At 39.3% G+C, this 18,015-nt stretch overlaps 1 protein-coding gene across 1 annotated transcript in view; it reads left to right on the top strand.

Annotated features, from left to right (window-relative positions):
* The window catches only part of LOC125484073 (lutropin-choriogonadotropic hormone receptor-like), a 28,717-nt gene extending 11,715 nt beyond the window's left edge, over positions 1 to 17,002 (top strand). Inside the window, exons 3-9 of the mRNA XM_048601340.1 lie at positions 4,820 to 4,894; positions 10,781 to 10,969; positions 12,361 to 12,385; positions 13,523 to 13,528; positions 15,440 to 15,461; positions 15,754 to 15,782; positions 15,935 to 17,002. Of these exons, the coding sequence (XP_048457297.1) occupies positions 4,820 to 4,894; positions 10,781 to 10,969; positions 12,361 to 12,385; positions 13,523 to 13,528; positions 15,440 to 15,461; positions 15,754 to 15,782; positions 15,935 to 17,002 (1,414 nt within the window). The remainder of the gene's footprint in view (positions 1 to 4,819; positions 4,895 to 10,780; positions 10,970 to 12,360; positions 12,386 to 13,522; positions 13,529 to 15,439; positions 15,462 to 15,753; positions 15,783 to 15,934) is intronic.
* Positions 17,003 to 18,015: the final 1,013 nt, after the last annotated feature.

Here is an 18,015-nt window from a genome sequence, read left to right as displayed (position 1 = left end):
TCCAACTCAGTGTCCTGTTCCTGTTTCCTTCTCATACCATTTGTTTCCTTTAGCCTTAAGAACTACATCAAACTCTTTCTTGAAAGCTTCATTGTTTGGCCTCAACAGCTTTTTGTGGCAGAGAATTCCACAGGCTCAACACTCTCTGGGTGAAAAAAATTGTCCTCAGACCTAAATGACCTACCCCTACCCTTGATCTGTGACCCTTGGTTCTGGACTCACCTTTAACATGGTAAAATTCTCCAAGGCACTAATAGAAACAGTAACAAAATAAAATTTACACTGAGCCACAGCACAAAGTAGTAGGACAAATGAACACAATCTTGGTTCATGTAGAAGGTTTAAGTGAGCATCTTAAAGAGAACTGAGATAGAGGGTTGGAGAGATTTAGGATAGCATTTCCTAATATATGGCCTCAGCAGCTAAGGGCATGTCTGGCACTTCAAAACTACAGGGGTTGTGCAGAATGCCTGGATTAGAGGAGCCTCAAGCGTAGTAGGCTGGACTAGGTTACAGAGGTGGGTAAAGGTGAGGTAATGGAAAGATTTGAAAACAGGATGAGAAATTTAAAATTGAGTGGGGTTATGAGTGAATGGCACTTGCAGTGAGTTAGGATACAGGTGTCAGAGTTTTGGCTGAGCTGAAGTATATGAGGGATGGAAGGTCAATTCAATTTGAGCTGTCACTATTGTACTAGTCCTCTGTCAGCTGATCAGAAGAAGCTTAGTCTAATGGCTGCTTATGTCTGTTGAAGGCTTCAGGAAACTTTAAAAACTTCCTCAGCTGGGGCCAAAATTTTCAGACATTCAGGCTGTACATGTACTTTAAATTTCAAACTCCATCATCCCAGCACAGTACTGTCATTTTACAAAATAGCAGCATTCAGCTATGCCACTGTTCATGCAAAGGACTGAACCCAGAATTTCCAAAAGGGCCAGTGCAAGAATGGATCGACAGGCAGAACACTTGGCTCGGCAGCCCAATATTGAAATAAGTCAATATTTCATTGCGATTTTTTTTTAACAAATTGTGGAAATAACCAGCTTTTTGATTCTGAGTTGAAAGAGAGAGGCTCAACAGTCAAGGAATGTAACAAAAAAGTAGTGGCCAGTCTTCCTGACAGAAAGGTTTTAAAACTTCTTCTGCATATTGTTGATCCAGTCAGATCATTCTGCATCTTTAGCCAAGCTACAGTGGGTCTTTTAGCTAAATTCTTTCTTGATTTATTATTTCAGCCTTACATCTGGAAACAATAATCACACGTTTGAGATAACTTCAACTCTTGAAAAATGCCTTCACACTTGCATTTTCAAGAAATTAAAAATTCAGGATTATTTTGCCTCTTCTCCAAAGAATTTGCTGTGAATAAATTTAAAGAATGTACTCTACATGTACATGATAAGTAGTTCTTATTCTTGCTATTTTCTGATAAGCAACTCAAGGGGTTATGACCCATTTTAAAACAGACGTTAGAACAAAAAAAATCACAAGGGCAAATTCAAAACCACCAAGCTATTATTAAGACTAGAATTAAGGAAGTAATTTGATCTCAGGCAACAAAATGCTTTCATTCATGTTAAAACGTGTCCCCTTGGACCATTCTGCTACCTTAGTGACTGTTTTGAGGTTTTTAGCTTTGCATGGTGATTTGGAATCATAAACCAATTTTTCCAATTCCTAAATGACCCTCCCTCCCCCAACTCAGGGTTCTGAACTATATTGTAATTCTTTTTCAAAATTCTTTCTTCTTGCGAAACTATATCTTCTGGTTGGACTCTCACAACCTTAGATTTTATCTTAATAACTAACTGTCAGGAAACAGATGACCCGAATAAATGGTTCATCTTCAGGTTGGCAATCTGTAATGAATGGAGTGCAGCAGGGATCAATGCTGGAGTCTTATTTTTTATAATTTATATTAATGATGTGAATGAAGCGACATAGTATAATGTAGCCAAATTTGCTGACAGTACAAAAATGGATAGGAAAGCAAGTTGTGAGGAGAACTGAAAGAATCTACAAAGGAATACAAAAAGATTATGGAAATTTAAGTGGGCAAATGGATGATAATGTGGGAAATGTGAGGTTGGCCACTTTGGTGGGAAGAATAGTAAAGCAGAATATTATTTAAATAGAGAGAGAAAGACTACAGAATGCACAATGGTATTGTGGAGTACTCAACAAGTCATAATATAGATTTTATTGTTTTACCCAGTTCCTGGTATGGTTAATCATATGTTTTCTCTAATATTAGCCTTTCTTTAATAAACACAGAATTATTTATTTATTATAAAACAAAACTTACGCAATGAAGATGCAGAATTGGTTAACATAGATAATTTGTAATACAAACATAAAAATGTTCACCCCTCTAAATAAATCCAAACACAAACACACAAACCCATACCCATTCACACCAGGAAAATAGGAAAGAAAAGATTCCTGCAGAGGTTCTCTTTGAGACATAAACGCTTTTGGCCAATAAGTCTTAGCTCTTGAAGGAGAAAAATGAAGATAAGGTGTGAAACTTTCAATGATGAATGTTGACCTGGCATGTGCAGACAACTGCCACCAACACAGTGAACTTTGTGCCCATGATCTTTGCAAATGCAGCTTGATCAGGAAACACAGGATTCTTCTTAACACTCATTGAGAGTGCAATCAGGTTTCACAACTGGATTCACAACAAGGATTTTTTTCAACTAAATATCCAAAATTATCTCCAATACTGCAAAACATTGTTCAAACCAAACAGCCATGAAATCCAGTCACTTAAACAGGCCTTTTGCCTGAAGTTAGTTCAGGCAACCAAGACCAGCAATTATCTCGAACCATGTGGTTTACAACACATTCCCTGTATTTTCTTAAAAAAAAAGTTCTTTTCTGTCTTTTCAGTAACCTTGAAAAGAAATGAATTCAGGTATCTCATTTTGACTCAAGTCCACAAATGTTATTAAATACGAACCCACATAACACTCACATGTGGCTTAATTGAGTAGCTACCACAGCTAGTCATATAACCGGACACCATTGTCCAGCTTCCTGCAGGATTCCTTTGAGCTGGGAATGCGTTGTGCAACCAGAGTATTCGGATATCCATCCCTCTTCCATTCAGGGTAGAATGTGTTTTTCAAGGGGTCCTCTTGAGGGCTATCTTTTGATTTTCAGGAGCAACAATTTGGATTTCAGAGATTATTTTTTCACTCCCACTAATTCCCTTATAAGGTGATAAAGTTATGTAACAATATTTTCTGCACTTATTTTGATATGGAGTATTTGGGCTCACACATAAGCAGAATTAGAAGAATTCATGAACATCCTCAATAATTACCAAATTTGAAGCCATCCTTTGTTCTTTGCAGCCTACGGTCTCTCTTCCCCATCCTTGCAGCCTCCCTGTCTCCCCCAAACCCTATTACAACTTTCCACTCTTTGCCAAGCCCTTGTGGCCTTCCCGTCTCTCCACCTTCACTGCAGCAATCACATCTTCCCCACCCCTTTATGGTTCACACATCTCCCATACCCCTGCAGCCTCCCAACTCTCCCCAAACTTTTGTATTAACGTCTCTCACCCGCTTGAGCAAAAAAAAAAGCACACTTGGCAAGTTAAATTCAATGTTAATGTACTGCACAAAGTATATGATGTATGCATGTGTTATGTCTTGAGGATTACACGACTTGAGTGATTTGTGGATTTTTTTGCTACAGCACTAAAGGCAAAATAAGGAAAATGATTTAAATGACATATTAATTTATATTTGTACAACTGTCAATGCTGCATTGTAGAAAATATATGAATGCATTGGAGGGATTGCAGAATGAGTGCAGAAAAGATTTACTAGGATGCTACCTGGACTGGAAGATTTGAATTATAAGAAGAAGTTGGCTAGCTGGGATATTTTTCCCTGGAGCATAGGAGACTGAGGGGTGATCTTTTAGAGATGTATAAAATCATGAGAGGCATAGATAAAGTAGATAGCCAACAGCTTTTCTCCATGGTAGGGGAGTCTAAAACTAGAGGCTATAGATTTAAGCCGAGAGGGGAAAGATACAAAAAGGTCCAGAGGGGCATTTTTTTCACACAGAGGATGGTGAGTGTCTAGAATGGACTGCCAGAGGTAGTGGTGGACGCAAGTACAATTTCATCATTTAAGAAACATTTAGACTGGTACATGGATAGGATAGGTTTGGAGAGATATAGACCAAACACAGGCAAATGGGACTTGTTTAATTGTGAAAACTGGGCAGTATGGAAAAATTGGGCCAAAGGGCCAGTTTCCACGCTGTAAACCTCTATGACTCTAAGTGATTTACAAGAATGGTTCCAGGAACGAGAAACTTGAATTATGAGGATAGATTGAAGAAGTTGGGACTGTTCTCCTTGCATAGAAAAAGACTGAGATGAAATTTGATAGAGGTTTTCAAATATTGAGTGGACTGGATACAGTAGATAGAGACATGCTGTTACTGCTCGTAAAAGGAATAAAGAACAAGAGAGCATAGATTTAAAGTAATGTGCAAAATGAAGCAAGGGTGATATTAGAAAAAATTCTTTTCAGAAAGCGAGCAATTATGGTATGGAATGCACAGCCTGGAAATGTGTTGGCAGATTCAGTTGTGGCATTCAAGAGAGCATTGGTTGATTCTTTGGATAGAAATGGTGTGAAGGGATATGATGACAAGATCGGCACTAGTTAATTGAACTGGTGCAGCCGCGTGCGCCAGATGGCCTCCTTCTGTGATAACAATTCCATGATTCTGTGAAGTATGTTCTTTATTTCTTTGAACATTTAACACATTCTAATTTTTTTTATTGCAGGGAACTTAATGATAATAAAAATTTAAGGACAATACACAATGATGCTTTTAGAGGAGCTATTGGACCAGACGTATTGTAAGTCACAACAACTTATATTAAATAATGGAACTATGTTTTTTCTCCTATGTGCTGAGGACTTGTGGATATTCAATAAATTGACATGGTAGGTGGAGGGGGAAAGACTGATGGTGGAAGTGGACACATATTGGTAGAGGAGGCATGAGAATGGGTGGAAGGCATTAGGTTGCATGGGTTGTCATGAGTGTATAGGGAGTGCATGGGTATGAGGGAGAATGAAAGCTACAAGAATTTTTTTTACAATTTATCTTTTTAGAAAGGCAAGATAACCTTTTGGATCTGGTCCCAGACTACCTTTGCTGGAGGTAAAGGATTTGTTTTGGAGATAAGGCACATTTTGAGATTATGAAAAGGCTTGCTTGCACATGAAATACGTCTGAACTCTTGGAGATACCAAGTTTTCCAAATGAGTGTGTGGAGTAAAAGAAAAACACCGCTAGCTGCTTCACAGACCATGTCCATATTAAACTATTACAGGATTCGTGATGCATCACTTATTTCCCAAACTACCATTTTCGCATTGGGCTGCCTATTGATAGGCAGCTCTAATTGCTAAATTGCAAATGTAGCAAACATTTGTCAACATAAGTGGTGTTCATTTTTATGAGTCTTTGAGAACTTAAGTGAAATGAATTAATTGAAGCAATTTCAATGAATTGGATATTTGCTTTATTGAGAGTGTACTTTTTTTTCACTACCATCAATAGACTTGTGACCTTATTTTCTGTAATGGTGCTGCCTGATTAATACTCATGCTGGATAATGGATGTGTTGGCATGGAAAGGGAAAGGGAAAGGCAAAACACAGTTGATAGAGGATTTGAGTTGGTACTGAGTTTACATAGGAACTATAAAGGGCCATGGGACATATTGAAAGCTTATGAAGTAGGAAGTGCCCTGAGAGATTGAGTAGATTAATGTGGAGGTGAGTGGTCATGAGGGATGGATATATGGATGTAGGGTGGCACGTGGGTTATGAGGGGCTATGGTGTTGGGTACAAAGACACTAATTGGTTTAAAGGATACAAGAGCCATGGAGAGTATGTACAGGGGAATTGAATTAGCTTTGAACTGAATTAACTTTATTGTCACATGAATACATTTGAATACAGTGAAAAGTTTACAAGTCACCTCTTATGGCGCCGTCTTAGGTACAAAGGTACCTAGGTACAGATTCTTGAGTACAAATTCTTAGAGAAAAAATAATTAGAAAACTAAAGAAATAAAACGTCCAGCATTACAGATCTTCAAAAATACAAAATCATGGTAAAAAATTAGAAACATAAGGAAATAAAAGTTCAGAATAACAGTCCTTCCATGATAATATAATAAAGAAAAGAAATTTTAAAAAAGAGATTTTAAGACAAAGTCCACTTAATCCATTTCATGGTTTTGGGTTCGAGGACCAGAACCCTCCCATTGGAATCCCGGGCCGGACCCACCGCGAAGCTGAGAAAACGCGCATTGGGCCTGGAGAGTGATGATGTAAGAGCAAGAGAGACAGTTTTCTGTATTAACTTTTATTTTTAAACTTTAAACAAAGGGCCAGATCCCCGAAACAGACTTTCTGCCTGACATATTTTGGAGATAGGGTTGCCCAGTCCAACTCCAAAGCTAGCATCTCCCCTGATTGAAAATTCAAAGCGCGGGCAGCCATTTTGAAAGGTGGATTGATGGGTAGGGATTTCTTTTGACTGGTCGCTCTGGAACCAGAGATGTAAATAAGCACCTATTGCTCTCTGCAGCTGACAACCAGAAGGAAATTCTAATGAATTGTGGTAAAGGATAATGTTAAATTTGAGCACTTATGATTTTGCTATTACCCCTTCATAATAGATAAATGATACAATGTAACCAATAGGATTACAGTTTTTAAAATTATATATGTGTAGCCATGCACCAGGTAAAGCATAATGAGATTCTACACTTGTGCATATACTTATAAATAATAGGAAAAAAAATCATTGTGCATATACCAAGTGGGAAATGGGAAATACACTCCCTAACTTAATGAAATATTACAGTTGCTGGATTTAAATTATTAAATCAGATCCAAAACCCTGCCATTGATATCATTATAACCTGCTCTTGACAATAGACCAGTGAATGAGGCATCACTGACCAACAGAGTTAGTTTGCTCTCTGACATTGTGAATCAATAAAATCATTGATATCCAAGGGTGTTCCTTTGGCCAACAATTGAGCTGGCTAACTGTTTTTCACACAGCTGATGAGATGGGCCAACCAACCTCCTTCTGCAATGTAAATCTTTTATATTTCTATGAGATTCCTGCCCCAGATATTGCCTCAGTGAATTTCTGCATGCACAGTGCTGTTTTCTGCCAATCCATTTGAATTATTTCTGTGATATACAGTGCCATTAGTCAATATCCCATTGAACACGTATAATCATTACATAATCTAGATGGTGCAAATTGATGATTATGCAAGGAATGGGAAAATCCAGAACATAAATCCAGAAATTCAGCAACTCACCATGGCTCCTCTGTCAGTACCATCCAACCCCATAACTGCTACAGTCTAGAAGGACAACGGCAGCAGATGCAAATTAACACCGCCACCTGCAAGTTCCCCTCCAAACCACACACAATCTTACTCGGAACTGTATCGCTGTTCCTTTACCTTTACCAAATCAAAATTGTGGAACTCCCTTCCTAACAGCATTAATAATGTACCTACACTCCCAAGACTAAAGTGGTGATTGTGGGGGTCGGGGTGGTAGGGGATCAGGTTGATAGAATTTTGGTAGGCATGTATCAAGAGTCATGGTGCAAATGCAGAGTAAGTAGAGTTGAATTACAGACCATGATCTACTGGAATGGGAAACAAGCTTGTTGACTGAGCTACTGTTTTTATATTTGCTGTTAGTGGTTATGTTCGGGCAGTAAATATGCATCAACAATATGTAAGACAGCCAAGCAGAATTTCTGACTCAGCAAGTTAATAGATTGGAAAATGATCCCTTTCAGGTGTTCTGAATGTGTCCCTGAATAGCATCAAATCATTTACGAGAACCAAAAGAGCAGACATTTCCTCTGTTTCAGCAAATGTCAGAAAGGAGACCAGATGGCTGTTTATGTGATTGTAGTACAAGATTATTGCTTGTTTACTTGATCATTGGACTGACATGCTGTCCACTTCAAATAAAAGTTAATTGTTCTGAATTCTGACTTTTTGCAGCAGTAAAGATATTTCAGTGTTTTTGAGTACTTAAGACTGACACTGTTGCTCAACGTTATGTTTATTGACTTGGTTGCTAATCCATCAATTGTAATATATCAACTGCAATTCTCTTTTTATTGAGAAACCTGGATAAATGGCAATGGTCATAGATTCATTGTGTTTTTATAGCACAGAAAGAGGCTCTTTCACCCATCGAGTCCATGCCTGCCATCAAACGTGCATCTATTCTCATCGTATTTTCCAGCACTTGGCCCGTAGCCATGGTCAATAGTGCAAGTCACTAACAATGTTGAGAAAAGTAAGAAAGATGAAAAATGTGGTGGTTCAGTGACACTAAGCTACAATATTTAACACCCCTGGGTTATAGGGTGAAGAAAAGACAGACAAAATTAGGAGGACATTAGGAATGGGGGCTGTTGATTTGTCTGCCGAGCTAGTAGGTTGGTTTGCAGACATTTTTGTCCCATACTAGGTGACATCATCAGTGCGCCTCCGATGAAGCGTTGTTGGTCTGTCCTGCTTGTTATTTATGTGGTCCAGTTTGATGTGGTGGTTGGCCTCATTTCCAGTTCTGCTTCATAGTGGTTAGTATATGGGGTCTATTTCCACATGTTTGTTAGAGTTCTGGGTTGAGTACCGGGCCTCTGGGAATTCCCATGCGTGTCTTTAGTTGACTTGTCCCAGGATGGTTACGTCGTCCCAGTCGAATTTGTGGACTTGTTTGTCCAAGTGTATGGAAACGAGTGATAGTTGGTCCTGTCTCTTGGTAGCTGGTTGGTGCTCATGTACCCTGATAGCTAGTTTTCTCCTGGTCTGTCCGATGTAGTGTTTGTGGCAGTCTTTACATGGGATTTTATATACAACGTTGGTCCTGTTAGTTATGGGTATGTGATCCTTTGTTCTTGTCAGTAGTTGTCGCAGTGTAGCTGTGGGTTTGTATGCAACCACAATTCCTAGTGGTTGGAGTTGTCTGGTGGCCACCTCTAATACGTTCTTAGTGTATGGCAGGGTGACTAGTGTATTCGGGCATGCTGTGTCTTCCTGTTGTTGGCTGTTGAGTAAATACCGATGGACTACACTTTGTAGGTAGCTGATGTTTTTAAAGATGCTGCGGAGGTGTTCTTCTTCGGCTTTGTGCAGTTCTCGGGTGCTCAGTGTGTTATGGCTGTTTTGATCAGAGTTCTGATGCAGCTCTGTTTGTGGGTATTGGGGTGGTTGCTGTTGTAGTTAAGTATTTGGTCCTTATGGGCGGCCTTCCTGTATCCGCTGGTCTGGAGCTCAGTACTGATGATCAGGAATGCAAAGATTAGAACGGACAGTCCTTCCAACTATCCAGCAAAAACTATAGCTCTGCCATGTGGATGACACATTTGTCGTGATCAAGCGCACAAAACTGGAGGAAACCCACCAACATCCTCACCAGCATAAAATTCACCAGGGAAGAGGAGAACAACAACAGACTCCCATTTCTGGACATAATGGTCGAACGAAGGGCTAACAGTAAGCTCCAGACCAGTGTATACAGGAAGGCCGCCCACACGGACCAAATACTTAACTACAAAGCTACCACCCCAACACCCACAAACAGAGCTGCATCAGAACTCTGTTCAAAAGAGCCTTAACACACTGCAGCACCCAAGAGATGCGCAAAGCCAAAGAAAAACACCTCCGCAGCGTCCTTAAGGACAACGGCTACCTACAAAGCGTAGTCTGCCAGTACTTACTCAATGGACAACAACAGGAGTGCACTAGTCACCCTGCCATACATCAAGAATGTACCAGAGATGACCACCAGAGTACTGAAACCACTAGGAATTGTGGTAGCACACAAAACCACAACTACATTACGACAACTATTGACAAGAACGAAGGATCCCATACCCACAACTAACCGGACCAACGTTATATATAAAATCCCATGTAAGAACTGCCACAAACACTACGTTGGACAGACCGGCAGAAAACGTGCTATCAGGGTACTTGAGCACCAACTAGCTACTAAGAGACACAACCAACTTCCACTCATTTCTATACACTCAGACAAAGAAGGCCATCAATTCAACTGGGGCAATGTAACCATCCAAGGTCAAGCCAACCAAAGACACACATGGGATTTCCTAGAGGCCTGGTACTCAACCCAGAACTCTATCAACAAACATGTGGAAATAGACCCTATATGCCAACCACTACGCAGCAGAACCAGGAATGAGGCCAACCACCACATCAAACCAGACCACATAAATAACAAGCAGGACAGACCAACAATGCTTCAATGGAGGTGCACTGATGATGTCACCTACTATGGGACATTAATGTCTGCAAACCAACCTACTAGCTCAGCAAACAAATCAACAACCCCATCCTCAACCCTAGCTACAAGTCTTCTCAAAAACTTTAAGGACCTTAGGCAACTTGAGTACTTGGAGAAAGAACAGTTTAAAGTGCAAAACAGTTTATTAAGTATTGATTTCAACATACTATAGATATAAGGAAGAAGTGTGGGATAAGTGGTAAATTCACAGCAATGACAATAATGAATAAATATAGGTAAAGGAAAGGGAATTTCCACTGAGAGCTTGGAGTCTGAGGCAACATGTCTTTTTTTCAACAGTTCCAACATAGATTACCTGTGATTTGATCAGTAAAGAGAAAAATGTACAAACATTTTGTTTTATTACAGGGATGTTTCCTCAACAGCACTTGAGCACTTTCCATCTTATGGATTGGAATTTATTCATAAGCTTACTGCACGTTTCACATACTCACTGAAAAGGTTCCCATCACTGGAAAAGTTTGCTAATTTGATGGAAGCAAATTTGACATATCCCAGTCACTGCTGTGCATTCAAAAATTGGAAAAAATCAAATGGGTAAGTTCATGTGATGCTGTCACCTTCCTAATCTGTGTTCCACACTAGAGAATTATTAAAGTTGTTATGATTATTAGAAATGAGCTGTTCTTCAGTGTACAGAGTAAAGTAGATACAGAGTAATGCAAACTGTCAAATCAAGAGTAGTCATGAATGAAGTCAATAATTGTTGATGGAATTTGAAATCCATGCCACATTGGTACAAACATAGATATTCATTTGTCAAGATACAAACATTAGTGTATTATAGCCTTCTTTCCCGCCCTTCAAATCTTTCTTTTGGTAAAGGAAATGGCCCATTATGAAAGGTAAAGTTTCCATAGTCCCACTCTCTTATGAGAGAGAAACAACTCGTAGTGTGTTTAACCTGAGGATTACCACACCTCAGCCAAGGAGTGAACTTGAGAAAATGGAGCCTTCATAGTGACCTCAGCTAGTACATGAATTGAATCTGCACTGTTAGTATCTCTCTGCATCACAAACCAACTATCCAGCCAACTGAGCTAACTGATCCCCATTGTGAAATACTATTGGCAACAGAGATATCTGTTTTAGGGGTACTGTTAACCACCCAAGCTGATGGGAAATAAAGTGATCCTGTCAGTCACCTAAAAAATATCACCCCTGTAGCTAGTGGAATATAAAATTGAGCTATATAGTGGGTGGCTGACCAGATCCCATCAGTTTCTGACAGACATATTAGGTTAAAATTGTCTCCTTTATGTACTCCAATAATTTCCCATGTTTTAAATTGTCATTGGCTTTCAGAAAGTCCATATGCACCAAGTAAAGTGTGGTTCCTTCATGCACCATATTAGTCAACTCCTCAAAGGAAGCTTAGATTCATCAAGCAGGGCTTTTGACTCATGTGTTAGCTATCTCCAACTGTTTTCTTTTCATTTAAATATTCAAAACTTTAAATATAGTTAAAAAACACAAATTTTCCCGAGAGCAAAAGACTAACTGTAATTTCCAAAGTACTTATAGCAGAAGTTGTTACACAGCGCTCAAGGAAGCAATTAAATACTACTTAAAACCTCCAAGACAATAAAGTGGAAGATAATTAAGATGTCCTGTTGTGAGTGTGGCTTACAGTTCAATTAGGATTTCTTGATCACCAATGAGAGATGAATTTCAAAATGTTTTTAATGAATTTTACCTGTTGGGTGCCTCTTAACATTGAGAGTGTTAAGTTGAGCCCATGATAGGACAAATTCAGTAGACAATAAGCATTTTCCAGTTCTGCAGGTTTAACATGCAACGTAAAAGAAATTCATCCTTCTTAAACTAAAGCCGAACAAATAATTCCTGGTAAGCTCACAGAGGTCTTGTGATTTTAAGTGATAAATAACTGACACCATGATTTTACCAAGATCCAACCTTATTGTCAGTGCCTTGATCTCAGCTGGAGAGACAGTAAGACAATAAAATTCACACCCAAAACAGGATCAAGGACACAATGTTGATGAACTACTCACTCCCTATCACTGTACCGTAATCTTTGCAAAATGAGTCCATGAGTGGATTTTGGTCAAGTAAAGGATTGAGATTAATTACTGGCTGGTTTCTTGAGATACACTGTAAAGATTTGTATGTGTGTATGTAGGATGGCTGAGAGTATGTGGCCTTTGCCAAAGACTTGATGCCCTCCAGTGAGGAAAAGGGCAGGGAGGAAAGCAAACAGTTTTGGATACAGTTGATTGTTCCTTTCCCTTCAGACAGAATTCCATGCCCATATTTTTATACAACTTTTCGAAGTCATGTGAAGTTGCAACAGGAAAAGTAGCTGCAGATCAGGATTTTGTCACCAGCCATGAACAGAATAAGATATAGTAAGTATGGTTCCAAACATCAAAACATAAAATAATTAATTGAACCACTTTTGCTCTCCAAACGTTTTTTTTGTAGGATCAGAAACAACTTAAACTGTATCTTAACCTCTGTCAACTTCATTACACATGTTTCACATTCTACCAATAAGAACCGGGTTCAGCTTAGTGTATTTCAAAAATGTTGCATTAAATTTTTATTTAGCTAAATATCTAGTTAGGTCTTCCCTTCATTTCTCTATAAGCATCCACTAGGTTATAGCTAAAGTATAACAGACAATAATACCAAGAATACTTCTAGAAAATTAAATGACCCACTACTGATCAAGTATGCAAATTGTATGGGCTACAGCTAACAATGAAACAAACTCCCTTGAAGAATAAACCTAAATAAGGTGTTCCGCATATGCTAATTGTCAATTCTTAAAATAGGACACATACAGGAGGCCAAACTTAGAAGAGGCAGACATCTCAGAGCTCTGTAGGTCTGAATGAGGTGAGTGAAATAGGAAAAGACAACGACAAGGAAGAGTTGAAAACAGATGAAGCTTTTAAAATTGAGACCATGCTGGACTGGGAGCCAGTGTGGGTCAGTGAGGACATAGCACTTAGTACAAGATAGTATACAGGCAGTGGGGTTTAGACTCAGCTCAAGTTTATGAAACATGGAAGATGGAAGGCCCAGCAGAAGAGTATGGAATATTAAAGAGTGTAGGTAACAAAGTCATGGGTAAGGATTGTGTGATAGATGAGCTGAGGCAGGTTGGAATGGAATAACGTTACTAAGCTGGGAATAGGCACTCTTGATGACATGGCTACATTGTTGGAAGTTCACTTGGGATCAGAAAAGTTTCTGTCTTCCCAATATTTGGAAGAATTGGTGAGTGTAGAGATTTTCTGCATGGAATGAATTATAATGGGCTATTTGACCTTCCTCATCACTCAATACTATGTGATCCTCTAAAATAAAATTAATTTGAATAGACAGTTGAATTTTACTTGGGTGCACAGTAGCTCAGGATTAGTGCTAAATTCTCAGGAGAGATTTATAAGTGTAATTTCTAAGGAAAAAGGCAGTGTCATGATGGTGAATAAGGAATGCTTTTCTGTGGCTAATGCACGTTAGTTTAACAGTTTTAACATGGCTGATGTGAACAACCAAGTTACAAAAACAAGTAAAAAGTAATTGTTTGATACCAGTGCTTAAAATACATGTGGATGGCAGGCAAATTTGCTCCTTATAAATTCCCAAAATGCCTAGGAAAATGAAATCATTGAGGTTACCAATGAGAAAAGGTCAGCCTGTGAGAAGAACTGCCAGAATCTGTGAATAACTGCTCCTTCAGATATAGCGTTGGTCTCTTCTGCATTTGCTGCTGATAACCTCATGTCTATTCTACCTGCAAAGTGAAGGAGATGAGCTACAAACTGGGAAAATGAGGCTGCAAAAGTGAGAGAGGGACTGTAACAGGCAGGGAGGCACTTCAAGGAAAGAAGAGCGGTATAACATGAAAGGGGGAGTTGAAAAATGGTGTGAGAAGTATGCAAAACAGAATGAGGATTTGTCAAAGGAGACTGACAGGCAGCAAATAAGAGTGAGGGGCTAGAAAAGGGTGACAGTAGTTTTAAGTCCTTCAACAAAGGAATATTCCATGAACTGAGAACCTGAAAAACTGAAATAATTAATTTCTTGTAAATAAAAACAAAACTTTAGCTTGAAGACGTAGAAGTTCAGAAGTTATATAGGGAAAATATAGTTGTTGCTGATGTAGTCAACACTGTATCAATTGGGCAATTTAATACTGAACAGTTTTATTTCATTAAAAATTGCATTTATGTATTATCACGTAGAGGCATAGAGTCATGCAGCACAGAAACTGACACTTCACTCCAATGTTTCAAGCTGATTGTAATCCCAAACTAATGTAGTGCCAGCTGCGTGCTCGTGGCCTATATCCCTCCAAACATTTACTATTCACATACTTATCCAAACGTCTTTTAGACATTGTAATTGTACCACCTCTTCCTCTGGAGTTCATTCCACACACAAACCACCTCTGTGTAAAAAATTTACCCCTCACGTCTTTTTTAAATCTCTGTCCTCTCACCTTGAAAATGTGCCCCCTACTTTTGACATCCCCCAATCTAGTGAAAAGACAACTTCTATTAATTCTATCTATACCCCTCGTTATTTTATAAATTTCTATAAGGTCACCTCTCAACCTTCTACGGTCCAGTGAAAAAAGTCCCATCTCAAAGCATCTTACATATTCGGAATTATTTGAGGTGCAGAGACTATGCTACAGACAAATATGGAACCACTTAGCTATGGCATCACCAGTCCGTGGAATGATTTTTTTTTGTTGTGTATAGACTTGTGTGTCAGTTCTCCTTTTTAAAAGATGCATTTATTGCTAACTAACGCCGGTTCTCTTGTGTCAGTTTGGATGCTATGGTGTACAGGAAATTAATGCCTTTCCAGTGTGTTGTGGCGTTGGAGCCATTTATAGAGGATACTTGGTTACAACTTCATCTGCAGTCTGCCTGTTGAGGAAAATCCCTCCACAATGGTGGCTGTTAGTTGTGACCATTCTTTAATACAAACATTTTAAATGGAAGTGGTGGGCACCAACCGCTTAAGGACTTGTCAGACGCTGAATGCAGTGCCGGTGTTTTATGGTCCTTTTCACCTTTGATAAATAACTAAGTATCATTCTACTCTATTTATGGCGTTACCATTTATCAATCCCTTAAGTTAACTTTTTATAACATTGCACTTACAATGTGATGGATGAAGGAAACTGAAATTGGTTGGTGTTTTGAAATACTGCCATAACATGACTATTTGAAACACAAAACCTGTTAGACTGTGGATTTACCTTTTGTACCCATCTACTAAAAAACGGTCATCTCTTTATCTGCTTGTAGTTTCAGAAATGACTATTTTCATCTTAGTCTACCACCATCACAATTTGGACAGAAGAGTTTACAGAATATTTCTGCAGGAATGAAGAAATATCCTTCCTCACAGAATTATTCACACTTTCTGGAAAATAACCCTGATGACGAATATGAAGACTTAGAAGAAATATATGAAAATGCAGTATCTTTTGATTACGGCTTTTGCCATGCAAAGGTAGACCTCATCTGTACTCCAGAACCAGATGCCTTCAATCCATGTGAAGATATAATGGGATACAACATTCTAAGAGTTCTTATATGGTTCATTAACATTCTTGCTATTGTGGGTAACTTTGTTGTTTTTATTGTTTTGGTGATTAGTCAGAATAAGCTTACAGTCCCACGTTTCCTCATGTGCAATCTTGCTTTTGCCGATCTCTGTATGGGTCTCTATTTGCTACTTATTGCGTCCGTTGATTTGAGTACCAAAAGTCAATATTACAACTACGCTATAGACTGGCAGACTGGAGCTGGGTGTGCCAGTGCTGGCTTCTTTACTGTTTTTGCAAGTGAGCTCTCTGTGTACACACTGATGGTGATTACCTTTGAAAGATGGCACACAATTACACATGCCATGCAGATGGACAGGAAGCTCCGTTTAAGGCATGCTGTACTGATTATGTTCGGAGGCTGGGTATTCTCTCTTAGTGTCGCAACACTACCACTTGTAGGAATCAGCAATTACATGAAAGTTAGCATCTGTTTGCCCATGGATATAGAAACTCCTGTTTCCCAGGCTTATGTTATATTCCTATTGGTACTGAATGTTATTGCCTTTGTTATAATTTGTGTCTGCTATATCAAAATATATTTAGCTGTGAAAAACCCTGACTTTGTTTCCAAAAATAGTGATACAAAGATTGCCAAACGAATGGCTATACTAATATTTACAGACTTTATGTGTATGGCTCCAATATCATTTTTTGCTATTTCAGCAGCTTTTAAGTCACCCTTCATTACAGTGACTAATGCTAAAATTTTGCTAGTATTGTTTTATCCACTCAACTCTTGTGCAAATCCATTTCTCTATGCAATCTTCACGAAAGCATTCAGAAGGGACTTCTTCATCCTGTTGAGCAGGTTTGGTTACTGTGAAATGCAGGCACAAATTTATAAAACTGACTACTCAAGCTCCAAGAGTGCCACCAGGGAAAACTCAGGTGCAGCTGTCAAGCTAGCAACATTCAGTACGCAGGATTTGCCAGCCAATGCAACTGCTGAATTTTGTTGTAAAGAATGCTGACAACAGTCATGCTGTACATTTCCTCCCCTTCTCTGCTGAAGGTGTTGGCTCATATGGGGCTGGATTCACAGGCAATAGCAGGAATCCATAACCTTGCCCAGGTGCCCCTTTCTCAATCAGGAGCCTCTGCAGCAGACTCTTTATAAGGGCACCAGAACTGAACCTGATGCTGTGCAAACTCTGCATATACAACCTAAGGCAAGAACCCTGGTCAATTATCCCTTTCCTCGCCCAGGAATACTGAGGCTGTGTAGTAGCTAATTGCTACTCAGGCTGAGATCACTGAAGATTAGCAATCAAATCTGGAACACATTCCAGCCTCATTGGCTTCTCTACCTCATGAAGAAGCATCTTTAACAAATTGGCCATCACGGGCGACTGTGTACAAATTTTTAATTGGTGAAAATGTATGCACACACTTATTGAAAACAAAGAAGAAAACTTAGGAAATATTTTTCATTCTTTCTGTTACAGTGCATATATACTCTAAGTTAGAATTTTGACCCCAGAGTAGAAAAACAACCCAGCAAACGATCAGCCCTTCCTGAAGGGGCAACGCAAGGCTTTGGCCATCTCAACATCTGGACCTCGTTATCACTTTTTTAATTCACTTGTGGGATCTGGGTGTTGCTGGCTGGCCAGCCAGCATTTATTGCCTGTCCCTAGTTGCCCTTGAGCCTAGAGTCCATCTACAATGTCCAACATAGATCAGTGAAGGGTTTTGGGAGTGGTGGAGGTTTTGAGAACGAGGGAGTTTTGGTGATGAGAGTAACTCTGTAAGGAGAAGCATCCCAAATGACATCCTGCATAACTGTGACAAAGCTAAACTAAGACTCCTCATTGTCTTCTTGTCCTGTGTGTGTCTGCGCAACTTCTCTCCACTATCCTTGAGTTGGGTACTACCTTCCTTCTAACCAGCCACAGTAAGAGAATCAGAGACAACAAGGTGCAGGGCTGGATGAACGCAGCAGGCCAAGCGGCATCATAGGAGCAGAGAGGCTGACATTTCGGGC

Source organism: Rhincodon typus, chromosome 9 (assembly GCF_021869965.1).
Source record: "Rhincodon typus isolate 14 chromosome 9, sRhiTyp1.1, whole genome shotgun sequence".
NCBI classification, from domain to species: Eukaryota; Metazoa; Chordata; class Chondrichthyes; order Orectolobiformes; family Rhincodontidae; genus Rhincodon; species Rhincodon typus.
This window is presented reverse-complemented; position numbering and strand designations above follow the sequence as displayed.